Source organism: Hemicordylus capensis, chromosome 3 (assembly GCF_027244095.1).
Source record: "Hemicordylus capensis ecotype Gifberg chromosome 3, rHemCap1.1.pri, whole genome shotgun sequence".
Lineage (NCBI taxonomy): Eukaryota > Metazoa > Chordata > Lepidosauria > Squamata > Cordylidae > Hemicordylus > Hemicordylus capensis.
The window spans coordinates 297702340-297729787 of record NC_069659.1 but is presented as its reverse complement, the minus strand read 5'-3'; the positions used below and the strand labels follow the sequence as shown (position 1 = coordinate 297729787).

The window sequence follows — 27448 nt, the reverse complement described above, 5'->3', positions numbered from 1 at the left end:
AAATGACTCAGAGTGGGAGATTTCGGGCCTCTGTGTTTGTGTGTGCGCAAACACAAACACACATGCACAGAGGCCCAAAATCGCCCGCTCTGTGTCATTTGTGTGTACTGCTTCAGCAGTAGTATCATATTCGAAAAGAGAACCTTTAGAGAGGAAAAGGGAAGCCCTTTGAACTGATTCACAGCCAGGATAGACGGACATGCTTGACTGCCACCCACACGGCCTCTGCCAAACTACAGTGCCAAAGATGTCACAGCAGAAACTTCCTTAATTCTTTTTTTTTAAAAAACTTATAGGGCAGTGGAAAGTATGGCTCAAATGACCCTCCAAATCTGCCAAATCAAAGTCTGTTGTGACTTCTGAATAATTTTCAGTGCTCTCAGTCTACTGTGATTAAGGGGCATCTGTTCCTTTCACCTGCATCATGGTTTCCCAAATTTGGGTCCCCAGATGCTCTTCGACTACAAGTCCCTTCATCTCAGCTACAGTGGTCTTTGGCCATTGTGGCTGGGAATGATGGGAATTGCAGTCCAGCAACATCTTTGGCCATTGTGGCCAAGGATGGCAAGCTGTAGTCTTGGATGATGAGAGCCTTTGGTCGTTGTGGATGTGGATGATGGGAATTGTAGTCCAGTGATATCTTTGGCCATTGTGGCCAAGGATGATGAGAATTGTAGTTCAACAATATATTTGGCTTTGGGCCACTGTGGCTGGGGATGATGGGAGTGGCAGCACAACAGCTTCTGGGGACTCATGGTTGGGAACTCTTGCCCTATGTTACAAGGAGGACTGATATGGCAAATGGGAGGTCCACCTGCTTTGGACTTCGATCAGATCCCCAGTCCCAATGGTGTGGTTGCCCACTAGGAAGATACCAAGATGAACTGAATCCACTGTGTCCAAGAATGCAGCCAAGTGTCCTGTCTACCCAGCCATAGTTTCATTCTGATAATGTTGTGTTGTGGGAAAATCATAGCCTGCTGAGCTAGGAGCCATTGCTGCTTTCTCACCTATGAGGAAATTTGCATAGGAGGGGCTGGCACCAAACTGTTTCTCCAGGTACTTGTTGAGGAAGGTGGCGAGGCCGGCAATGACAGAGGAGAAGCTGCACTGGGCTACGACCAGCATTATGAAGAATGGATTGAGAAGTAGCCTTAGGAAGCCTTGAGGGAACTCTGAAAGCAAAGACAGGAAGGTGGGGAGAAGAGATTAGAAGCAACATGTGCATCCATACATGCTTTCAACAGTCTTTGGTGCATTACTGCAAGAGCTCACAAAATGTGCAGGTTACATCAGGAAGCCCTGTGACTGGAATTCTGTTTTGCTTGGGCCAGATCCCGAAGGTATGTTAACCTGGCATCTGCCTCAGAAGTCTCTGATACTTTGTTAGCTTTTTTATCATGCCTTCTGCTAAGTGCTTGGGGAAGGGTTGTTTACAACATGTTGAAAACCGAAAGATTAAACACTCTTTAAAAGATCAGGCAAAAATTATTCGAGCGCTCAGAACAATTACAGCAGAGCATGCTGGACAGAACTAAATTATAGGAGAAAAGGTAGGAGGTGCTTAATGAAATCCACAAGCTTCACCCCCTGACACACACACGGCCAGTTTAGCCAAAACATGGGCCCTCTGTAGTCTTCTAAAACAGTAGCTGAAGGGTCTGCACCAGCTAGGGGGGCTGGGTCCCCTCTGTCCCTCCTATAATTCAAGGACTGAATAAAGATGATAGCAGGAAGCTTACAAGCATCATAAGCATGATGGATACAGCCATTTACTGGTGTGCCCAGCATCCGGCACTCAGATGTATCCTGTCTGCAGAACTGAAGTTGCCTGGGATTCAACCTGGGGCCTTAAAGTGCATGCTCTACCATTGAGCTGCAGGTCCCTCCCCAAGGCCCTTTTCTTATATATTAAACATCAACCCAAACAACAGAGGTCTCACGACATTTTTGGAATATGCTCAGGCTTTGGTGGGTTTCAAATGGAGGGAAGTTCCTAATTTGTTGGTAGGCAATGGGAACGTCTTATTGCCCTTCAGTACAAACTGCCAGCACAGATGCCATATACAAGATGTAATTCTAGATTGATCTTGGAGACTGCAGCATATCATGGTTATTTATGCTGGGCCCATCAAACCTTCAGTTGCAGAAATTCATGGCTTAGTAGCCAGCGATGTGGCATGGAAGATCTTCTACTACCAAATTTTTCTATGGAAAATTTTACACCCCATGTAACTGCAAATAAGACACCTAGTCAGATCACAACCTATTTAGGAAATTTGGAAATATCACAGAACAACATTTTCTGAGAAATAGAAATCTTATGCAAATGTTACACGAGGGGAAAAAATTCTAGAAAATGTTCCTCAAATTTTTCCAATTTCAAATTTTCTGGAAAACTATCATCAGCCACCAGAAAAGATATCTGGAAGTCCTACACACCCCAGCTTCCAGTCTATGACCAAGCTCTTGTGCAGTATACACAGGATTCAATTTCTGATTTTTCTCTGCAAGTGGTATAGTGGCATGTCAAAAGCTGAAAGCTGCTTATGGCAGTGAATGCATGAGAAGCTGAAAGGTAGCACACAAATAGTCACAATACCAAAAAAGATACTAAAATTTTTATAGGGCTGAAAATCTATTCTAACAACCAGTATCAAAATAATAGGCTGGTTTACATCACGATGAATAGGGTCGTTACAGTGGCTGGGGAGGAGGAGGAGGGAGCCCTCTGATCCAGCTGCTGCTTAGTACAGGATCACTGCCGGTGCCTCCGATCTTGTTTTTCATTCACACACGAGAAGAAAACAGGAGCACAGCCAGCTCCTGAATGTGGGTAGGAGGCTTCTCTTACCCTATTCATCATCATGTGAACCAGTTTTAGATCTCATTTCCATAAAAGGAGTAACAGGACACTAAGAAGTTCTAAAACTTACAATTGTTTGCCATCTCCCATATATACAAAGCTGATTAACTTGGGCTTCTCTGCAATGTTTTAAACTTGTCTTTTTTTTCAGGTGTGTTGGAGGTGTGGCTTTGTGCCATTTCCTCCCCAAAGCCTAAGATGGGAGCAGCTGCGGATGCTAAGGGACCTTCACACAGTTTTTGTAGCATGGCCCTTATGCTATTTCGTAGTGTGGCCCCTTTTCAGAAAGCTGAAAGTTAAAATAAGAATGCATTACTTTTAATAAATTCTCCCAGTGACCCTTCCTCTGCCTTAGCCTTCTCAATCTTCTTTAGGATGTCCACTTCAGATGTTACCTGTTCGGAAGGAAGCAGAGAGAAAGCTGTGTGTGCATACGAGGATGCAGGGACAGGCAGCGACAAACTCTTCCTATTGTCCAGACCCACCTTGCAGAGTGAGCAAGAGACTGGAGGCTGATGCCAGGGCACAGGTGGGCCCAGCAAAAGCACACCGGCCTCCATTGGGCTCCACCCAGTCCAGTCTGCAACATGGACTGTGTGTGCTCTCCCCCAACAGGACTGAAGCAAGGAACCAAGACAGGCACATCCAGTTGGATGTACCTTGCTAGCCCTGTGCTGACGTCCCACCTGTTTGGATAAAGTTTTGTTTGACTTGGCTGCTTGCCAAGGCTGAGGCCACTGTCCCCACTTTACTCAACAGATTTAACAGCACCAGTGGAAGCGGAGGCAGGGTTTGTTCCCCCTTGCCTTAAAAGACAGCTGACATGTTTTAGAGCCGTGTTCTTCATCGCAAGGCCCACGAGCCAGTGGCAGCTCTGACTGAGCCTAAGTGTGGCTCCCTGACTAATTGGGCCTGTGCGCAGCTTTAGCCAAAGCCAGACTCCACTCAGCCCTCCTGGTACTACGCAGAGGTGAATGTTCCCACCGTATGAACAGTACTGCACTTTGCTCAGTGCCAGTGGAGCCCTTGAGGTGAAATGGAGCCATCTTGGAAGGCACAAAGAGCACTGGGAAGTGCAGGTCTTTCCCAGTGGTTTCCCCGCAGAACATAATGAGGAAAGCACTGGGAAGGACTGCACCTCTTGACACTACATGCACACCTTCCAAGATGGTGCTGGGACTTGAGAGGACTCAATTTTTCTTGTAAAAGACCCACCACTGGTGAGGGGGAAAGCATGGTGAGAAATGACTCTCACTCTGGAGATTCCCCGCCTGCCCCTTCAAAAATGAAGGTCACTTTTTAAGAGGCTGCTCTAAGCCATCTTGCGCATCACCACCCACTACTGGACTTCTGTGACTAGCTACAGAGTAGCTAGTGAGAAAGCCAAAAGCTCCCCTGATGGTGGAAAATTCTGCCACCATAAAGGGTAATAACTACTAGGGGGTGTGTTTATTTTTAAAATAAATGTACGATAAAATGGAAGCGCTCCCATTCATTTTATTTGTTTTGGGCATGAAAATAGCACAGAAGAGCTCCAAAAGAAAATGCATTCATTTCTCTTTTGTTTTTCACTGGCTCCATTTTAGCCCTATGCATACATTATGCTCAGTGCATATACAATCTGTGTACAGTGTGTGCATGTAGTTATTCACACATTAAGTTAAATGCACATACCGTAGTACACTTCCTAGTTGAACCCTGCACGGGGGCAGGGGTGGGGGGCTGTGCCCAGGTTCACTTTGAAAACAATTGGCAAAAGGAGAGTAAAGAGGACTTTCCCCTCGTGCAACAAGTGAGGTGGAATTTCTCCCCTGCCAGGGTTAGCCAATCATTGCAGATCAGGCATGCAGCTGCCCATCTGCTCTCACTGTTGCTGTTCAAAAGGCCTAGGCTTCACTCCAGCACTGGGGACTTACCTTCCCTTTGATCATACATCGAGGGAAGAAGAAATAGGGGATGGATGTGAGCAGCAAGCAACCCGAGGAAATGAGAAGCCCCAACCACCACGCTCCAATCCAGCGCTGGTCTCCTGGCTTCAAGTTCACATGGCCTGAAAGACAAGGGTGAAAAGGATGAAAGCCCAGAGAATCCATTCCCTGGCCCTTAAGTGGCTGGCATCGCATTTTATTTCCTGGATGGAAAGGACTTCAGCAGCTGGTGTCACAAAGTCATCACATCCCCCACTAAAATGTATTGTTATTTATTATTGGCATTGGCAGACTGCACTCCCATCCAATGTAGGCCATTACAGCAGCTTCTAATTAAAATAGGAAAAGAATAAAACTGCAATGGTAACAAAGCAACAAAATGGACAACAGTGGTAGAAGCAGTAAACACACACACACACACACACACACACACACACACACACACACACGGGCACACACACGGCTAGGCAATCCAAAGCAATTGGATTGCATGCGCTCTTTAAGTTAGAAAAATCAAGCATGAGGCCCCAATCATGAGCTGAAGTTCATGAAATGAGCATTTGGAGAGACAGATCCAATGGAAACCTCAAGAAGCATACCATGGAAGGCATTCTTTGGAGTACAGTCTTTAAGGAGGCTACAGCTGGGACATTCTATTAATTTGTAAAACTCCAAAGTTAATTAAAGAAACCAATACATTCCAGCTCGCTTGCCTTTCAGACGCCTAATTCCTTTTGAAACCACTTAACTAGTGATATCTGCAGACGGAGGAACTGGAAATTTTAGCTGCCCTCTTCCTGGAAAGAATCTCCCATCCCATTGTTCCTTGGCTGGGCAGAGCTCTGCTGGCTAAGAGTCAGACACAAGTTCTGCCACTGATCTCAGTGGAGCAACAGTTTTAATGAGGCTGCCTTTGGAGTCTATACTCTCCAGGGACCTTAAAGAAGAGACGGCTAACCACTCCACTTCCCAAGCAGACATCCTCCGGGCAGGAGGCCTTGGTCAAAGGAGTCATCACATCAGTGGGGCTGGCATGGAAAGTGTGTCTCCTCATTGTAAATGTGTGGAGAGGAATAAACAGCCATCTCCAGCCTTTTGCTGTTCAGCCCAGATTTCCTGCCCCCCCCCGGGGATTAAAAAGTGTGCAGGCAGAAAGAGCCCACGCCCCACCAAAACAATGGCACAGCTTCCCTGGACGTGACTAGCCTACTCTGGACCATGTAACACCACCAAGGGGCAACCACAGAGAGGTAATTACAGTTGTCTGTCATTTGCCATTTCCTGTTTTCAACTCATTTATTTCCAGTTATCTGGCAACAGATGAATACCATTCTGTGAACCGAGGTTACCCAAGAGAAATGCAGGAGGATTCTTTAGCATCAATGCTCAGTTAGCAAGGACAGCATACTATTCTCCACAACTGTACATCATACTCCCCATTCAAAAGCATAAACACAGAACTGAATCACTATTTCATACTGTATATACAACTGGCTTAAATTGTGCAATAACTCACTGAATTATGCTACCACTTTTTGATGGTGACAATAACTAATAATACTAATACTAATACTACAAGCTACCTGTAGCCAAAAATTGGTGGGACCATAAAATTGAAAAAGTGGTAGAAAACGAAGATTCAAAAATATTTATGGGACTTCCGACTACAAACAGACAAACATCTGCCACACAATACACCAGATATAACTGTAGTTGAGAAGAAAAACAAGTTAAAATAATCAACATAGCAATACAAGGGGATAGCAGAATTGAAGAAAAAGAAATAGAAAAAAAATCACAAAATACAAAGATCTACAAATTGAAATTGAAAGGCTGTGGCAGAAAAAGACCAAAATAATCTCGGTGGTAATTGGTACCCTAGGTGCAATTCCAAAACAACTTGAAGAGCACCTCAACACCACAGGGGCCACAGAAATCACCACTAGCCAATTACAAAAAGCAATTTTACTGGTAACAGCCTACATTCTGCAACAATATCTATAATAGCAGCAACAACATTGACAATAAAATTCAGCCATCCCAGGTCCTTGGGAAGGACTCGATGTCAGGATAAAACAAACCAGTCAATAAGACCTGTCTGACTGTGTAAACAATAAGAGAACAATAGAGAGCCAGTGTGGTGTAGTGGTTAGAGTGCTAGACTAGGACCGGGGAGACCCAAGTTCAAATCCCCATTCAGCCATGATACTAGCTGGGTGACTCTGGGCCAGTCATGTCTCTCTCAGCCTAACCTACTTCACAGGGGTTGTTGTGAGGAGAAAACGCAAGTATGTAGTACACCACTCTGGGCTCCTTGGAGGAAAAGCGGGATATAAAATGTAACAACAATAATAATAGCAGCAAATCTGCTGTTGATTTGGGACACTGATCTAAAACAGAGAAAATGAAGGGTTTGACTTCCGGTACAGAAAATCACTGTAGAATCCCTAGTTGAGGTAGGCTGTGGATCTGGTTGTAACTTAGCAACAAACCAAGAATTTGTCCTCAAATGAAAAGGCAGTAAGTAGTCCAGTCCAAAGCATTCATCTATGCATTCTATAAGTGTAAATGAGAATATTAATGTAGATTATTTGGGTTGAGGCTCAGTGCCCATGCTTCAGACCTATTAGGTGGCTTGGAATACAGGGGTTCTCAGCCTTCAGTCCACAGATGTTGATGGAAGGGCTAAAGGCCACTGTGACCATGGATGATGGGAGTTGTAGTCCAACAGCATCTGGGGACTGAAGTCTGAGAACAATATTGGCTTGGGAGTGCTCAGGAACCTAGAAACTCCCTATCCCACAACAAATATAGAAATACTCACTCAGGTCAACTCTCCCAAAGTCCACAAAGATCTGCAGCGTTGCAGAGCCAAGCAAGTAACCAAAAGCCGGGCCAAATACTGCAATGGCAAATAAGATGGCTGAAAAAGAATGAGAAAGCGGTGGTGGAAGGATTACCAAGTATGTGGGGATTAAGTTGCTTCAGTTCTGCTACAATAGTTTGCATTATAAATCATGTTTTAGCACACTGAAAAGATAAACAGAGTTTAAAACAAATCAGATCATTAATACTTCCACCACAGTAAGGCATAACATTTCTTATTTATCAAAGAGGAACAGCTGCCATACAAAAGGAGCCTGTCATTCTTTTTGAAATAAAAACTACAGCAATGGATTAAATTACAATGCTCCATTTACCACTTACCTCAAACATACTAAAATGCTGTGAAGAAACACAGATGGCTACAAATATAGAATTCTGTGACCAGGAACCCAAATTCTGGGATTAGCATAAATACAGTACAAACATTTTGCTTTTACTGAACATTTGGTGCTTATTTTGGTTGCAAAATTTTGTTTCACTTTTCTGCAGACATGCAGAATTAGGGAGTGGGATTATTAACATTATTTTTAATACACTAGAAAAAAGAAACTCAAGAATGGGCAGAAGCTCTGCAATGGGTTACCAAAGGGAGGGGCCCAAACTTGTGTTAGGTGAAAAAGTACAAATGTAAGGTTCAGAACTGTGCCTTTAGCAGAAGATACCAATACATTTTCCAACTTTTCTCCACAAAGTCAAGAAATGCCCTCTTAGCAAAGATGAAAGTCTAGATTTCTCAGTATTTTGCTAAAGCTTCCACATTCTGCAGATGCCACACTTTCTGAAGTCTGCAATTGCACATATTCTTAGATTCTGATTTTATGAGCACTATAGCTTAGTGGGAGAACAGGAGACAATGGTTGCAATCCTGCATAAAGTAAGGCTGCCTAAATCCCATTGAAGTCAATGGGATTCAGACAATATACCTACAGTCAGAGACTATGGCTGACAGCCAGACTAAAGTTCTCATAAACAGTCCCATTGAAATTAATGGGACACATCAATTATGAATAACTTTGTCTCATTAATTTCAATGGGACCAGTTGTGGGTAACTGAGTTTGGATGTCAGACAATACTTATAAAACTCATTGTGCTGTGATAGTTGAGTTTGTAGGGGGGATATCTTTGGCTATAGGTCAGCAAAACAGAGCAGTAAACATTATGTACCTCAGAGTAGTGATGAACATATTCTTCACTTTATTAACATAAAATTCCATAAAAGTCAGTAAATTTCAAGTACGCAGCGGAAATTTTTATGTACTAAGCAATGAAGATAGCTACCTTGGAAAAGGTCATCCTTTTAGAAAAACCTTGCAGATAAATTATTTGCATTCATTATTTCTCAGTTGGAAGCCTACTCTGGGAAGAGCAGAAGCAGCTTCAGGAGGTGAGCAAGCTTTTCTAGACAGAACAACATCTAGCCTTTCCCCCCTTCAAACTAACTAACAGAAGGATGGGAGATTTCGAGGGGCTGGTTTCTCTTTAAAGGATAAGTCCTAGTCTCTGTGTGTGTGTTATTTGCCAGGGCTAGAAAACTCCTGAGTGTTTGTTTGTCCCTGCCTGGAGTGTGTGGAGTCAGCTACGGCTGTGGAAGGCCCCACATTCCTTTAAGCCGCACACTGTGTCTCAGTTTGAAGCCTAGTCTACTCTCTACATAAGAGGTGAAGGCCCGAGAGCATAGCCAACAGAGAATAGCGAACAGGGAGTAGCAAACAGGACATTGGAGTTCTGTGGGAAGTGTGCGGGGGAGCCTGGAACATGCCCCTATGATCACAAGGAGCCTGGTGGAGAAAAGAAGGTAAGTACAAATCCCTTCCTCATAATTACTAATCCCTCCCTCGTATTCTTGAGAAAGGCTATTTGGACAGTTAAATAATGTAAGTAAGTAAGTAAATAAATAAATAACAGAAAAAATCTCTCACACAGGCCGACAGACTCCGTCTCCACAATTATTCAGTGTATGATGCGGAGGTGTCCAGCGACTCCTCTTGTGTGGCTGGGTTGGATCAGTTCCAGTTTGTGACTCCTGAGGATGTGGACAAGCTGATTGGAACGGTGCAGCCTACCACCTGTTTTCTTGATCCTTGCCCAACATGGCTTATACTATCTGGCAGGGTGGCTGTTGTAGAAGAACTGGTAGAGATTATAAATGCATCTCTGAGGGAAGGTAGGATGCCTCCTAGTCTTAAGGAGGCAATTATTAGACCTACCTTGGATCCCTCAGAGCTGGGTAACTACAGGCCTGTCTCCAACCTTCCGTGGTTGGGCAAGGTAATTGAGAGGGTGGTGGCCTCCCAGCTCCAGACAGTCTTGGAGGAAACTGATTATCTAGACCCATTTCAAACTGGCTTCCAGACTGGCTATGGGGTGGAGACTGCCTTGGTCGGCCTGATGGATAATCTCCAATTGGGAATGGACAGAGGAAGTGTGACTCTGTTGGTCCTTTTGGACCTTGGCGGCTTTCGATATCAACCATAGTATCCTTCTGGAGTGTCTGAGGGGGTTGGGAGTGAGAGGCACTGCTCTGCAATGATTCTGCTCCTATCTCTCAGGCAGGTTCCAGATGGTGTCCCTTGGAGACTGTTGTTCTTCAAAATCTCAACTTTTGTATCGTGTCCCTCAGAGCTTCGTATCGTCTCCGATGTTGTTTAACATCTACATGAAACTGCTGGGAGAGATTATCAAGAGAGTTGGTGCAGGATGTTATCAGTATGCTGATGACACCCAAATCAGCATCATCAGGAGAGGGCATAACCTCCCTAAATGCTTGTCTGGAGTTGGTAATGGGCTGGATGAGGGATAACAAACTGAGACTGAATCCAGATAAGACGGAAGTACTCATTGTGTGGGGTCAAAACTCGGGAGATGATTTTGATCTGCCTGTTCTGGATGGGGTCACACTTCCCAGAAGGAACAGGTGTGCAGTCTGGGGGTGCTTCTGGATCCAAGTCTCTCCCTGGTGTCCCAGGTTGAGGCAGTGGCCAGAAGTGCCTTCTATCAGCTTCGGCTGATACACCAGCTATGTCCGTTTCTTGAGGTGAACGATCTCAAGATAGTGGTACATCTGCTGGTAACCTCCAGACTGGATTACTGTAATGCGCTCTATGTGAGGCTGCCCTTATATGTAGTCCGGAAACTACAGTTGGTTTAGAATGCAGCAGCAAGGCTGGTTTCTGGGTCATCTAGGAGAGACCATATTACTCCCATATTGAAGGAGTTACACTGGCTGCCGATATGTTTCCGGGCAAAATACAAGGTGTTAGTTATAACCTATAAAGCCCTAAACAGCTTGGGCCCTGGGTATTTAAGAGAACAACTTCTTCGTTATGAACCTCACCGCCCATTGAGATCATCAGGAGAGGTCCGTCTGCATTTGCCACCGGCTCTTCTGGTAGCTACTTGGGGATGGGCCTTCTTTGTTGCTGCCCCGAGGCTTTGGAATGCGCTCCCTAGTGAAATAAGAGCCTCCCCATCTCTGACAATTTTTAAAAAGTCTTTAAAGACACATCTGTTCACCCAAGCTTTTAACTGATACTGTTTTGATTGTTTTAATGTTGTTTTAGAATATTGTTTTAAAATTTTTAAATTGTTGTGTTAAATTTCTTGTTTTTGTTTTTAACTAGTGTTTTTATCTTCTTGTAAACCGCCCAGAGACTTAGGTTTTGGGCAGTATGTATGTATGTATGTATGTATAAATAAATAAATAAATAAAAATAGCTGGCCACTAACAGCTGTGACCTATCCTTCTAATAAACTATTTCTAAATATTGTAAACAGCCAACAAAACCAGTTATGAAGATAGAAAGTCAGCAGGGGAGGGGGCATTTTCCAGTCTATTACACAGAGTGCCACATGTATAACTATTTGCTCCATAGGCAGAAGTCATGGGTGTATGCTCAATGCAAGGAGCTCCTGGCTCTCAGGGAATAAATTTATGGAAAGCATCCTCAAGGATAAAATAGTAAAGCACATATAACAACAGGCCCTGCTGAGGGTGAACCAGTATGGCTTCTGCAAAGATAATCTTGCCTCACAAATCTTTTGGAGTTCTTTGAGAGTGTCAACAAGTGTGTGGATCAAGGTGATCTAGTTGACATAGTATACCTGGACTTACAAAAAGCTTTCGACAAAGTTCCTCATCAAAGACTCCTGAGGAAACTTAGCATTCATGGGATAAGGAGACAGGTACATGTGTGGACTGCTAACTGGTTGAAAAACAGGAAACAGAGGGTAGGGATAAATGGAGAGTTTTCACAATGGAGGGAAGTAAGAAGTGGGGTCCCCCAGGGATCTGTACTGGGACCAGTGCTTTTGAATTTATTCATAAATGATCTAGAAGTAGGGTAAGCAGCGAGGTGGCCAAATTTGCAGATACCAAACTCTTTTGGGTAGTGAAATCCAAAATGGATTGTGAGGAGCTCCAAAAGGATCTCTCCAAACTGGGGGAGTGGGTGACAAAATGGCAAATGCGGTCAGTGTTGGTAAATGTAAAGTGATGCACATTGCGACGAAAAACCCCAACTTCAAGTAAACGTTGATGGGATCTGAGCTGTCGGTGACTGACCAGGAAAGGGATCTTGGGGTTGTGGTGGACAGCTTGTGGAAAGTGTCAACTCAATGTGCGGCGGGGGTGAATAAGGCCATTTCCATGCTAGGGATCATTAGGAAGGGGATTGGAAATAAAACTGCTAAAATTATAATGCCCTTTTAAAAAATTATGGTGCAACCACACCTGGAGAACTGCATACAATTCTGGTCACCACATCTAAAAAAGGACATTGTAGAACTGGAAAAGGTGCAGAAGAGGGCAACTAAGATGATCAGGGGCCTAGAGTACCTTTCTTATGAGGCATGACTACACTTGGTGCTATTTAGTTTAGAAAAGAGATGACTGCGGGGAGACATGATAGAGGTATATAAAATCATGCATGGTGTGGAGAAAGTGGATAGAGAGATTCTTCTCCCTCTCATAAGAACTGGTCCCTGTAAGCCTCCAGGATCCTGTCCATAAGTATTCTGCTCAACTGATCTGAGGCACCTTTGGAAAGTCAGAGTCTTCCATATCTTCTACCTATGTCTCTGAATAAACACCAGAGGATTGCACAGCTTGCAGGCACATATTTATGCAAGCAGAAAGATCTTTTGCAGCAAGCAGGGCGGTGGAGGGCACATGAAAATCACTCCCTTACCACACCACTCAGTTGTGCAAGAAGCCTTCAGCGAAGAGTTGCTGTAGGCTCTTTACAAGAGTGCCATCCTTCTCCCACTGACTTACTGCTGCTTATCATGTCAGCCACTGTTTAAAATCTATGGTAGAAAGATGCTGGGACAAAGCTTTGATTCTAAGGAGGGAAAGGCCTCCCATCTCAACAAAACAAACGGAGGTTAAAAGTTTTTCAGGTTAAAAACTTATCCAGCTCTGTAGTCCTTGGTTCCAAGGAAAGCAATTAACAAAGTTAAACTTGAGGGGAAACTGCCCAATAACATTCAGAGTATGATTCTGTCCATTATCTGCCACCTCATTTCCTAGAAGTCCTCTCAACACATTGCTCAGCTTTCTTTTCTAGAAGAGAGTTTCACAAGATAAACACTGCAATTTTGTGCAATGGGTTCCTCCCCCAAAAGCGGGGGGGGGGGGGATTAGTTTTCAGCTCAATGGGAGAGCACATGCCTCAGGTTTCCTAGACATCTCCAGAAACCAGAAAGAGCCACTGCCAGTCACTTGTGGACAATACCGAACTAAGCGGAACAATGGTCTGATTCAGTGAAAAGCAGTTCCATATGTTCAAGCACAGTGAGAGTAAGGAAAAGTCATCCTAGACAGCAGGGCATTTCTTTTGCTTAGCTCACATTAAAAACACCCTTCTAGGGAAAGCACTTACCTATGTACAAAGGAGAGTTGTTTACTTCAGCAAAGTCATCCACATAAGAGATCCCAAAAGGCTGAATGGGGACTGTCCCAATTCCTGCCAATAGTTGAGCAAATACCATTATTCCCCACATTGTGCTGGCCTCTACCTGGACTTTCAGAGTGGAATTTGGACACATAAATGAATTCTCTTTGTTGCAAATTTCAGATCTGATGCTGCTGCTCTGGTTACCTGAAACAAGAGAATACAACAATTCTAAAAACACAGAGTGAAATCTCACAGATCATTGGTCTCCATGATGAGGGAAATTACTCAGAGTAGTCCCACTAAAATTAAAAGGACAAGTTAGGAGTAGACTTTAAATTACTCTGTCCTTTAAAATTACTTTGAATGATTTTCCTCATCCTGTCAGTCACTAGGACTCACATCAGATCCAGCACTAGCATAATGTTTTCTTGCAAAAACTGGCAAAAATGTACAAACAGGAAAACATCCCACCTTGAGTCGACTGGCATATATGTTACTCCTGTGAGTTCACTTTTTTTGCAGATATAATTTAGATCTTTCCCATGATTCATTGAGGAAGTGCGGGTATACAATAAGTAAACAGAGGACAACTTTTACACATCTCTTTTCTTGAAAAGCCAGATATCCCACCAGCATTTCTGTGCACCTTTATGGCCCAGATAACTAAAGAGAGTCATTTTTCCATAGTGGGCATGGAGACACCAATACTCTCATTCGCAGTGGTCTATATACACGTGTAAGCCACTTCTGAACATACATTGGGAGGGGTTGATTTTCATGGGAGTTCCCAGACCTGGGGGGGGGGGGCTTTTTGAAGGTGAGAAGGAGGTGCTGCTGGAAGGGAAAAGATGAAACACACCCTGCACATGTGGAGCACTATGCATGGTGTTCAGGAGCAGCATCAGGGATTGGCAAGGTCAGGCACTGGGTGAGGGCCCATACCTATCAGAGGGCTGACCCGTTTGGACCAGCCCCAGTACTGGTGGTGGTGGTGGTGATGCAAGCCCAGCACCACACCCTCATCTACAAATGGGAGCATTGCATCTCACAGAAGCCCTTGTGTAATAATGGGGGCAATCCCATTGGCCACCGGCTGGTGGGGAAGGATGTGCAACAGCTTCTCCTCCCACTTTCCCCAATGACCGATGGATTTTCTCCCATCATCACAGTTGCCTTTTGAAGAAAGCCCACTGGTCCACGGGGAGGGAGGGAGGCGGATGGGCCGCTGTCACTGAGGGATGTGGTGGCAGCAGGACTCCTCTTCTTGCCACCTTCATCCTCATTGGTGGACAGAGGTAAGATGCAGTGCTAGATCCTCTTTCTCCTACCTCCCAACAGTGTGAGGAAGAGGAGCTGCCATTGCAAATCCTCCTCCCAGTCACTGATGGGGAGGATAAAAGGAGCTGCCACCTCCTTTTTGGGGTGTGTGTGTGTGTCCAATGTGCCTGGGGGGCAGTGCAAGGCTTTGTCCCAGAACTCTTTGCAACCTGATATTGATACTGGGTTTTGCTCCCTGTCTTTTGTATGGAGGCTGACGATCCTTTTGGCAATAGCAACTGTACTTGCATGTCTTGGGAGCTCACTAATGAAGCTGAGCAAAACATTCTGAGCTAAAGACATCCTTAAGCTTCCTTAACAACCCCCCTTTCCTGGATGCTGGAGATCTGCCAGAACTGTGAACTTCCTCATTTTAATCGGGAGCTGTCATCACCTTTTTCTTTCAAGGTATTACTGCAACACAGCTTAAAGGAATATGTTCAGAAACTGCTTTGAACCAAGATGCATCAGTGAGTTTGGAAATTTGAGTTTCTTCTTTGGAGGGGGTGGGGGAGAAAACATCAAACATTAACTGGGTAATTATTGAAGGAGGCATCATGGTGGGCTGTCCAGGATTCTTATGTGCTTTAAAATAACCCATTTGCTTTAATGGTGAACAAGTTGTTCATGGGAAAGTCATGACAGCAATCCAATCTATTAATCAAAGTACTTGCAGTTCCTTTTGGAGTGAACAAAACAAAACTTTATATCCAGTGAGGCTAGGAACCCGCATTCAATGCAAAAGTAAAACAAATGCAACTTTTTTGCCACATGTCAGGTTGTCAGTTTTCCTGCTTCTTATACTTTGTTATTTGCTCATTCTCACAATTGTTCCAATATTCCCATCAACTCACAGCACTTAATGACTGACTCTGCGGGCTTGTGGTACTTTGATCTAATTTTAATGTAACTGAAACAAAAATGTTGACCAGGTGATTTAGAGATTTCAGTTAATATAACTAAGCTTTCCACATGCAATAACACACCACCACAAACATTCCTGTACATGTTTGTTACAAAACCATTATTACAGGAGATTATGACAGATTTCTAGAATGAAAGGGCCTTCTTAACCATCTTAGTTTTATTCTTTTAAATCCAGTTGTCACAGGGCCCATAATAGAGATGTAACTCTTTGCCAAAATACATTTTCGTAAGCAAAATTGCTTCAGGGCAAAAGAGAATACCAGCTAGACTAATTCGGTTCTGGTTAATGTAAGTGGCTCCCGTTCTTGGTTCCTGTCACCTAATAAAGAGATGCCAAGCAGATTTGGGAGAAACACACTGGGTTGGTGTGGTGGTGGGGTGGGATGAAAAGGAAGCCTTTGGAATTTCCTGTCCAGTATGCCCAGTTAGGATAACATCTGCTTTGCTTAGGTCTGCATTATCCTGAGATTAAAACCAATCTGAACACGGGAGTTTTGGACTGAGAACAAGAGACAGAGGCTTCTCGGCCTTTTGGCTAAGATCAAGTGTAGACCTAATCTGAAGAGTGTGTTGGGGCAAATCTATATAAAAATAAAATATATGTCAAATGTTGGAAGTGTAAAAAAGAGGAGGGTTCCTATATACATTTATGGTGGACTTGTAAAAAGTCTAAAGGCTATTGGGATTTAATTTATAATGAGCTTTAAAAAGTGTTTTAAATGACATTTCCCAAGAGCCCAGAAACAATACTATTAGGTATTGACAACAATACTTTGCCGAGGAAATACTGGGTCCTCTTTATGTATCTGACAGCAGCAGCAAGACTGACATTTGCTCGCAAATGGAAAGACAGTCATTGCCCGCGTAAAGAGGATTAGTTACTTAAAGTATTAGAATTGGCAGAAATGGCAAAATTAACAGCTTTATTAAGAAATAAACTTGAAGTTTTTAAAAGGGACTGGGCCCCTCTTCTTGTTTATCTAAAGACACATTATAAAATGGATTTTTATCAGGCCTTTGAGGCTTAAAAAATGTCCTAGAGTTAATCTCTGTATGATTTATTGGGGGGGGGGGGGATGATGAAACTACAGGCAAGACCTGGGTATTGTTACTGACACTTGTTTCAGTGATGAGATGGAAGTCCTTATGTGCTCTTTCTCCTTTTTCTGTTCATTTGTTTGTTTGTTTTGTGCTTTCTTTTTTGTGTTGTGGAAAAACTGAATTAAAAAATAATTTTTTAAAAAGAGTGTGTTGGGGCAAATCTATATAAAATGAAGTCACTTGGTTGATGGAGAAGGAATTATCTTTATAGAGAATGTCAAAATATCACCTTTACAGAATGAGAGATGAGCTCCAGAACAATCTAGTCTGAACTTTTCTAGTAATTAATTATAGCAAATCACAACAGCGTCTAGATACCTGCCAAGAAGATGCTAGCCTTGTTCTGAACATTATAAAAATTAAAAATAAGTTTTGCCCCCCATATACAGAGACACAGGCAGCCTAGTCAGGGTTCATTGCCAAAAAATAAACCTTATTTGTGATCAGAATATAGACAACTTAGTTTCCAACCACTGATGGCAGCATCTTCCCTTAGATCAGAGGTTCTCAACCTTGGGACCCCAGATGTTCGATGGATTGGCTGATTGATTAAGTGCCATCAAGTTGGTGTCGACTCTTAATGACCACACAGATAGATTTTCTTCAGGATCTTGGACAACAGCTCCCATAATCTCCAGCCACAATGGCCGCCATTGTGGTTTGTCCAACAATATTTGGGCTGAGAGCCCCTTTCTTACTAGAACTTTGTTAGCCTAATTTGCTATGTATTTAGGTATCATTGGTATTATTGCTTAGATAAAGTTCATTGCCCTACTTATCCTGTGACAGCCAAGGCATTGTAACCAGCAGTGCGTGCACTGGATTCTACAGAAAAGATCCATGAGTCAGACAGCAAACTACTACTAGCTCCTGCTCACGAGAGCTTTCCTATGAAATCCACATGAATTTTCAGCTCCAATGTGACATTTTTAGCACATTTTCTCTCCACAGGCATAATCCCAATGGGATTCTGTGCAGAAAAACATTCTATTGCCAAATTAGTTGGATCACAAAGTACGCCCCCAAACGCTGCATGCAATCCTAGTGCAGGAGAAGTCTTGGTGCAGAATTTAGGGGAGAATGCTGTTCCTGAGATTGCCAATGACTTGATAACAGAGGGCAAGTAGGAACAATGTTTTCTCAGCTTGCTTCCTGTACGTAAGTGCTTAGATGCATTACAGATAAATATCATGACAGAAGAACTAAGAGTTGTTATTACATGATTATATTGTATGATTAGAAGGCACTGCAGGAGTCATTTGTGCCTGCCAACCTTCTTGGATAGGTTTCCCCCCCTTTTGCACATCTCTTTTCTTGAAAAGAACATACTGACAGGTTGCATTTATTAATATTTGCATTGCTTGGCATCACTGCAACCAATGTCAGCTAGTCTCATCAGAAGCAACATCTCCTGGCTGCAACCAGCCTACTGACCATGGTATTCCTGACTGGTGTGGAAGGGAATGGAGAAACATTTAGAAGCAAGAGCGTGTGTGCAGTCCTCTTTTTGTGTTCCAGGATATTAGCAAAGGGAAATGCACATACTGTACAGCAGTGCCATGTTTACCTCTCAATTGCCAGCTAATTGGTCTTGCATGTTTTGCTAAGCATCAGATGAAACTGACACTTTCAAAGAAGCAATTCAACACAGAGCAGCATCCACTGACACCAGACGCAAATCAAAACATACATTGCCGCGGGTTCTCGTGGCACAGATCCAGCTTGGCACTCGTTGCACAGGCAAGTCATTGCACAGAGACTGCAGCATGCCTTGGGGGATGTTAGAAGTCAGGATGGCCCAAAGCCAAGTTGGCTGCAATGCGTAACTACGTTTTCAGATTTACTTGTGCGGGAGATCAACATCCCCGCCTCAGAGGAAACTGGAAGGAAATCTACTAAGGAAGATGGAGCATAAGCACTTCAGGCTAGGCCCTGACTGAGGACAACCAAGAGCAGGAGCCGACTGGGTTTCACAAAGTCCCCAAGCCTCAGCAGAAGCGCCAGGCCAGGGGAGGCCTTTGAAAAGATACGTACGGACTTGTGCTCCAGAGTATTCATATGGGGCTGAGAGGAAGTGTGGAAGAGTCAGGAGGAAAGCTCCCAGAGCCAACAGCAGGCCTCCAAGGCCGATTATCCTAGGCCGGTGAACTCGACTGCCAAAATAGCTGACAAAGATGATGAGGACAACATTGCCAATCTATGGAGATAAAAGAGCACACAGATTAGAAGGTCAAAACAGCTCTAAGGGAGGATTCTGCTCAGCAACCACACAAGATAAGGATGCATTTCTGTGTCTCTGCTTTTACTTCTGAGTTGACTTGACTCTGGGTAGGCCCTTTCCTGCTGATTCAGACTAAAGGCGCAGTGGTAAAAACTGCTGCCCTGTAACCAGAAGGTTGCAAGTTCGATCCTGACCAAGGGGCTCAAGGTTGACTCAGCCTTCCATCCTTCCGAGGTCAGTAAAATGAGTACCCAGAATGTTGGGGGGCAATATGCTAAATCATTGTAAACCGCATAGAGAGCTTCCAGCTATAGAGCGGTATATAAATGTAAGTGCTATTGCTAAAGGCCCATCTAGTCCAGCATCCTGTTTCTCACACTGGCCCACCAGGAGGCATTACAGACAGGGCTGGTACCCCAGATCTCCTTCAGAAGAGTGTGCATTCACACTAGGGATGTGCACGGAACCACACCAGGTGGCTTGATGGTGGTGGAAGGTTGCACTTTAAGGGTGGGGGAGAGTGCCCTCCACTTTCCCCCCACCGGTGCTGGTTTTTCCTCAAGTCCTACGGGGCGGCAGTGTACTTCCCTGCCTCCCCGTTCGCTCTTCAGCCAGAAGTGGTCGGAAGTAGCTGGTGAGTGTGCGCCCAAAGAGCGAACGTGGTGGCAAGGAAGTATGCTGCCGCCCCATAGGACTTGAGGAAAACCGGGCGCCAGTCGGGGGGAAAGTGGAGGGAGGGATAAGTGCATCCCCTCTTAGTCAACTTTCCCCTAAATTAAAAAAAGCCCAAACATTATAGCCTTTCCTCCTAGGGAAAGGGCTTCAGCCCACTGATCCATTTTGTTGTCCCTTTCTGCACTCTTTCCAACTCTACAATGTCCTCTTTGAGATGTGATGACTAGAATATTTTAAATAAAATAAAATAAAATAAAAACAATTAGTATACAGTATTTCCAGTGTGACTGCAGCATACATGTGTATAAAGGCATTTATAATATTAGTAGTTTTTATTTTTAATCCATTTCCTAATGATCCCTAGCAGGATCATTTGCCTTTTCACAACTGCCTCACACAGCATTAGCGTTTTCACTGAGCTGTCCACCACGGACCCAAGATTACTTTCCTGGTTAGTCACTAACAGTTCATGCCTCATCATATATATATGAAGTTGAGATGGTTTTGCTCCAGCATGGATCACTTTGTACTTAGTTACATAGAGCCACTTTTGCCATTTTGTTGCCTATTCACCCAGTTTGGAGAAATTTTGGAGCTCTTTGCAATCCTTTTTCATTTCCATCGCCCTAAATAATTTGGTGCCCTCTGCAAACCTTGTCACTTCATTACTTGCCTCCAACTCCAGATTATTATGCACAAATTTAAAAAAAACCAGTCCCAACACAAACCCTGGGGGGGAACCCCATCCTCAGTTCCCTTCACTGTGAAAACTGTTCATTTATTGCTATTCTCTGTTAATATTCCCACTCTGCACAAGTGATTCATCCTAGAATGAAACAAAACAATTAGGAAGAGCAAGGGTAAGCCCAAGAACTTTCTCAGTGGAAAAGATGCTCACCTACACATTTGAGACTGGCACTGCCACAGCTATAAGAGAATGAGGTAGTAGAATACCAGTAAAATACCAGTTGCAGGGGAGCAACAGCAAGAGAGGGGGCAAGCCCTCACCCCCTGCCTGTGGGCTTCCCAGGGGCATCTGTTGGGTCACTGTGTGAAACAGGATGTGGACTAGATGGGCCTTGGGCCTGATCCAGCAGGGCTGTTCTTATGTTAAGAGCATAAGAACCACCCTGCTGGATCAGGCTCAAGGCCCATCTAGTACAGCATTCTGTCACACAATGGCCCACCAGATGCCTCTGAGAAGCCCACAGGCAGGGGGTGAGGGCTTGCCCCCTCTCTTGCTGTTGCTCCCCTGCAACTGGTATTTAGCAGCATCATGCGTCTGAGGCTGGAGGTGGCCTATAGCCACCAGACTAGTAGCCATTGAAAGGTCTATTCTCCACAACTTTGTCTAAGCCCCTTTTAATACCGTCCAAGCTAGTGGCCATCACCACATCCTGTGGCAGAGAATTCCATAAGTTAATTATGCACTGTGCAGTGGTCCCTCTAATTTTTTTCATATCTGTGCAGAACGAGTTTTGTTCTGGGCGGCAGAATCAAGGCAGTGTGTGCACATGTGCCTTCAGAACGGGGCCTTCCTGATTCAACCTAAGCGGGATCTAAATTGAACTGAGCGAACATCCAAAAACTTGTGAGCGCACACATGCTCACACACCTTAGAGGGAACAGTGGCACTGTGTGAAGAAGTACTTCCACTGGTGGTCCTAAATTTCCCGACCTTCAGTTTCATGGGATGACCCCTGGTTCTAGTGTGAGAGAGGGAGAAAAAGTTCCCTCTTTCCACGGCAAGCAAGCATTCTTAATCCTGATGTGGTCAATTGGACTGTGCCACTTCAGACTGCAGGTGGGAAAGGAGGACGTCTTGGATAAAATGCCTGTCTATTCGCAAATCTATGCACACTGAACATTCTTGAACGGTGGTCAGTATTGTGAAATAATGTGGACATGCAATTCAAATCATAATTCTCTTGGTAAGAATCTGGGTTTCAGAACCTCTGCAGTTGGAAACGTACGCGGATCTAGGGGGTTTGGTGTGAGTCAATTCTCCTGTTGTCTCAAAACATATACATATTGCATGCAATGCAACTGTTAGGCATAATGTGCGGGTTATATAAAGTTACAATTATCCTGGCTTGGTTTAGACTTTGAGACAAAAAATTAACATTTTAAGTTACCTTAATTGGCCTCTATTTTCCTTGCGTACATATTTACATGGGCTCCCCTGCCTGGTTCTGTGGTTTTTGGAATTTTTCTCATTTTCTAAATGAGAAAAACTTTACAATCCTAAAAAGAGTCAGACGGGGAGCCCCTATAAAAGTATGAAAAATGCCTTGAAGCAAAAGCAAATGTACTTAGACAAGATGGCAAATAAACTATTTGTGGACTAGAATAGCTATTGCCACAGCAAAATGCCCTGAGAGAGATACCACAAAGGAGACACTATGCAGGGCAATTGCTCAAGTAGAAACATCTTTTTTGTATAAAAAACTACTTAGGAACTGCTTGTGTCCCTGTGGTGAATGAGAGGATGTGCTTCAGGGCTTTATTGGAGCATTTCAGGGCACCAGCAAGGTTTTTGTTTTTAATTATGACATATTTCTTATGTGGTTGGGTTTTAGAGACACAGCTGAAGCCATTTTGAATGTTTGTACACACAGAACTGACCATCCTGAACGTACAGAACTGCCGCTTTGCTGTGCGAGACAACCACCACACATTCTGGTTGAAGACAGATGTCAATGTTGACATATTAAAGGCTCATGACCCTCAAAAGAAGCTGCCTTACACTGAGTCAGACCATTGGTCCAGCTAGCTCAGTATTATTTACACTGGCTAGCAATGACTCTCCAAGGTTTCAGGCAGGAATCTCTCCCACCCTGCCCTGGGGACTGAACCTGGGTCCTTCTGCATGCAAGCAGATGCTCCACCACTGAGCTATGGTTGCAGCCTGTAAGGGGAATATCTTACACCAGACAGCACTCACATGTAGTCACCCATCCAAATAGAAATCAGGGTGGACCCTGCTTAACAAAGGGGACAATTCATGCTCGCTGCTGCAAGGCCAGCTCTCTTCCCTTAAGCATAAGAACCGTTGCTTGTGCTGACAGCAAGTTGCCCATCCTGGGAAACCACTACATTAAGAGGGAAGGCAATCAGCCGGAACTAGGAGTGTGCAAAAGATCAGTGTGCACAGAATCCTGCATATATTGAGGCATCTCATACAGCTGCCTCCACTTGTGGTAGCAGCAGTGCATCATCAAAACAAGCAGTGATGGAATGGTTACCATATGTGGGAAAGATATGATATGAAATGGCCTCATAGTCAGCCTTGCAAATAATAGTTCAGAGGATGGTTGCTATATTTACAGCTTGACTACAGTGGGACAAATGCATGTTGCCAGACTCAGGGTAGCATAACGGCACAAAGGAGGGAGGCAGAGCCACCCAGGAGTGGCAGTTCGTCTCTCACCTGCTCTCCAGAAGGAAACTGCTACTCACCAGAGGTGAGCATATTTGACAGAAATTCACTAAACTTTTACACTTTGGTCAACCAATTCAACCAGTTCCATATTTGAAGTCTAAACCCAAACTGGAAACAGCCTGTTGGCCCACATGTGTTCACAATTGCTTGTTGTTTCCTTTGTGAATTCACAGACACCTCCCAAGTCCTCCCTCCCATTGTTAGCTGCTGAGGTGTAGGTGTCCAGAAAATCCCTTCCTTGCCCCACCTTCTTATCCTTTTAGTCAAGACATATACACACTAAATAATTTTTGGAAAGCTTAAGAGAATTGGGTCCTTCCCATGAGCTCAATGTGGATTGCCAATCTAATCTGCAGGTGACATCATCGATCAGTATAAAGGGACTTCTACATTGCTCACCTTGCTAGTTGTGGTCAACAGGGATTGGCTTGCAGAGTCAAGCTAGTCCCTCCCTCCCACTTCATGTTCAACTAGCATCAGAAAGCAGCACCCAGAGAGTCAGGAGAGAGGCCTTAGAGAGAGTGAGTGAATGTGTGTCTGTGTATAAGCACCTCCTCCCTGGCTCAGGAAATTCTGGAGGGGCCCTTTCCTTTTTCTTACTGGCTTTCTGTCTGAAAGATAACATGCAACTGGGGTCACTTTTTGAAATGAGTTAGAGAAAAGGACTGCTTTTCTACAGTCAAAGACTTGAGTGCCCATTTGGTCCAGAACTATCATGCCTTAGGAGTGTAAAAAGCTTGCTTTGTTTACTTCTTCCTTGTTATTTTTTTTTCCAGTTTAATGCAATATAAAACTTATTGGCTGATATACTGTGCAATGCTATGCACACTGTGGAATGTGATGTTTGTGCCATTGTAGTGTAAGTGCAAAAACTGTGGTCATTATATACAATGGCTGTACTGTCACGCAACTCTGCAATGTTTGTCCTTGCGCAACAGCCGCACAAATATTACATTCCACAACATGCATAACATTGTGCAGTATGTTCGTTATTATAATTTTTAAAAATACAATAAATCTGTGCTTGGAGTTCCTTTACAATTGCCTCACTATCAACTGCTTGGCTAATGTTATGGTGAGGTTTGCACTGTGACTAAATAGAGAAGTTCTTGTATAAGAGCCTTGACCACCCCTTAACTGTCCCCCTTTACCTGAGTGAAACACTATCCAGACATTATTTATTTATTATATTTATAAACCACCCCATCCAAAGGCTCTGGGTGGTGTACAACAACTTTAAAAAGAGATAAAAACGTTATGCGTCACACGCAAAAAACATTTGCGTCACATGCAAAGGGGGCATGGCCTGAGCTGCCAAGACCCTGAATGCGCTCTCAGGACATCATTTCAGGCAGCGTCGGCTGCCTGATAGGAAGTTTTCCTCTTTCTCTCCCTCCAGAGAGGGAGAGGAAGGGAAAAACGTTCTATCGGGCAGTCGGTGCTGCCTGAAATAACTGCAGGAGAGTTCACCCAGGCTCTCAGCGGCCCGGGCGTGGGAAGGGGGAGGTCGCTCTGGGCTCCTACGGAACCCGAGCCACGCCCCCATGCGCGTGTCATCATGCGCACGGGCGAACGCGGAGGGGGCCACCGAGTGGGGTTGGACGCAGGCCACCGCTCGGCTGGCTCCGCACCTGTGTACGTGCATACAGATGTCTGTTCACATGTTTGAGTTTTTGTGTGAATGTCTGTAGTATGTCCATTTTAAAAGTGAACCTGGGAACAGGCCTCCTCAAATGCAGGGTGAGAGTGATGTACACAGGGCAGTCAGCTCTTTTCACATAAAACAAGACCTGCCAGATAAAAATATTAGAAATGAGGTACTTAAAAGCTAAGGCTGAGTGCCTATTTGTATAAGGCTCTATGATGATGTGCAAATTAGACACATACGTTTCCTTATTATCTTCTTCACTGCAGCAGGGCTACTGGAAACCTTGCGAAATCACAGCCTCAATCCTTCCTTAAATGTGCCTCTGTATTGCATGTCTCCTGTGAGACTGAAACACAAAACATCCTACTTGGGAAACGTATCCCTGTAGCCCAAACCAGAGACGCTTGCAAAAATGAATAGCGGATGGTCAGTGTTGGCCATGATTAAAGCTGTTCTGTAGTCACAATGTGAAACGTGGCTGAATTGAGGCTCTCTTCCTTGGGATCCAAGAGGATCCTATTCCACCTAGTGATTATACTTTTCTCCCTAGGGAGGCTCATTCCCCTACTTAAGAGAACTATAGGTCTTAATGCTAGATCTGAGGAGAAACTGAAAAAGGGACACACCCCATGCTAGTTGCAGTTTGGTTACTTCGCAGCATAGCAAAGCTCCTGCTGTACCACTTTCTGACAAGAACATGCTGGTGGCTGAGCAAACGCCTTACTACCCTTTTAATCAATCAAAATAGGACTGATTCATTTATCCGCCCTCACATCAAGCTTCGTGTTACCAATGTACAACATTCTTTATAAAATGGCTCCAGACGTAACTCTAGGAAATCCAAGTCAATGATCCTAACGCCCGTGCTTGACAAACACATTCTAACAATGACTCTGTTTTGCACACATAAACCGTGATGTGCCAGGGGGAAATCGTGTGTAGTTCTGTCCTCTGGAGAAGTTCTTCTATGGCCTCTGTTACCCAAGGAGAAGTTCATAAAGGTGTTCTCTAAAGTAATGATGTAGGTAAGGTGGTAAAACCAGTCCTAAAACAGTCATTTGGAACTGGCACGGAATTTGGATGGCCCAGGAAGTACAGGATTGGGGACTGTGAATTGAATGTCTAGATCAGGCCTGCTCAACTTTGCCCCCCACAGCTGTTTTAGGACTACAACTACCATAATCCCTAGCCATAGCAGCCAATAGCCGGGAATTATGGGAGTTGTAGGCCAACATCTGCAGGAGGGCCGAAGTTGAGCAGGCCTGGTCTAGATTCTGTACAATATATTCCCATTATCCTCTTTCCCCATGGGAATTCCAGATTAAGTCCACTATGTTGCATATGCCTCCTCTCAAGTGTTTGGCAGTAATACATGCTGGAGACAGGATATTGGGTTAGAACCACTGGATACTATTTCTCCAAAACAGCCTTCAGGGGATGGAGCAAGAAACAAATCTAAACAGATGGGCAGCTGTGCTAATACAACTGAACAGCTCTTATGTTCTTAGTTAATGTGAGGGTTTGGCAAACCATTTTCCTAGTAGAGCTATGTGAGGCAAAACTGCTCACCCTGATGGTTTAACTGCTGGCCCTTGTTTGCTAGTTCTGCTCTATTTTGTTTGTGCCAGGCACAAGTTTACTTCAGACACAAGTTTACTTCAGCCCCCCCCCCCAATTTCACAGCTCTGAAAAACGTGTCATGTTAACCTGCTGAAAGAACATCTTGTGCAATGCAGCAGTGACCTCAAACACCGGTGTTTGACTTCTAGAATGTGATGGCACCCCTTGGCCAAACTCTAGGTGCTTTGCCAAATATCAAGCTTAAATCAAAGCTGTTTCTGGTTCTGAGTCATGAGGAGCCAAGTTCTAACTTGAATACTGCTCAAACGAGGCCAGAACTATATTATAGGATCAGCTACTGCAAAACAATACCACATGGGGAAATCCAAGATCAAGGGTAGCCTTGATGGGTGGGTAGATGGGAGGCTGGCTTCCATTCATTGCTAACTGGCATAAAGATGGTTTTGCATTTCTTGTGCATTTAGAGCAGGAACAGCAGCGGATGGAGAGGACCTAAATCCAGCCCTTCTGTGCATGCCTTACAGACTCTCCTGGTTTGGAGGTTGTGGAAGCAATGAGGTTATTCTCACGATGGGGGGAAACCGGGCTAAAGGAGCCCAGCCTAGTTTTCCCCCATCATGAGAACCACCAGGCTTGCAGGCGAGCCCACTGGTTCTCTGGCGGCTAGCCCACCAAAGTAGCCCTCCCCTTAAATGAAGTTAGTGGAGCAAGCGTTCCGCTAACTCCATTTTGGTGATCATCAGTCATCATGGCGCGGCTCCACACTGTGGCAACTCACAAGGAGACCCCCGCCGGGAGGCTAACACAAGCCTCCCAGTCTTGGGGGTCTCCCCAGAATGCCCTGGGCACTTGCATGGGGAATCCTGGGACTTCCGGGGGCCGGGCAGCCCCCAATCCCTGCAGCCCCTACTGGCTCCATGACGGAGCTGGTAGTCATGTGGGCGCCCAATCTGGTCGCCCA

At 44.4% G+C, this 27448-nt stretch overlaps 1 protein-coding gene across 4 annotated transcripts in view; it reads right to left on the bottom strand.

The window, feature by feature from the left end:
• SLCO2A1 (solute carrier organic anion transporter family member 2A1) overlaps window positions 1-27448 on the bottom strand; it is an 85118-nt gene that overhangs the window by 18992 nt on the left and 38678 nt on the right. For all 4 annotated transcript variants that reach the window (XR_008318848.1, XM_053306069.1, XM_053306068.1 and 1 more), the window contains 6 exons: window positions 18955-19117; window positions 13561-13779; window positions 7619-7717; window positions 4783-4916; window positions 3183-3261; window positions 1011-1175 (listed from right to left, as the gene is read on the bottom strand). Coding sequence is in view for 3 of the 4 variants with exons in the window: in XM_053306069.1 (XP_053162044.1) it covers window positions 1011-1175; window positions 3183-3261; window positions 4783-4916; window positions 7619-7717; window positions 13561-13779; window positions 18955-19117 (859 nt within the window). In the remaining variant the exon portion in view is untranslated. The remainder of the gene's footprint in view (window positions 1-1010; window positions 1176-3182; window positions 3262-4782; window positions 4917-7618; window positions 7718-13560; window positions 13780-18954; window positions 19118-27448) is intronic.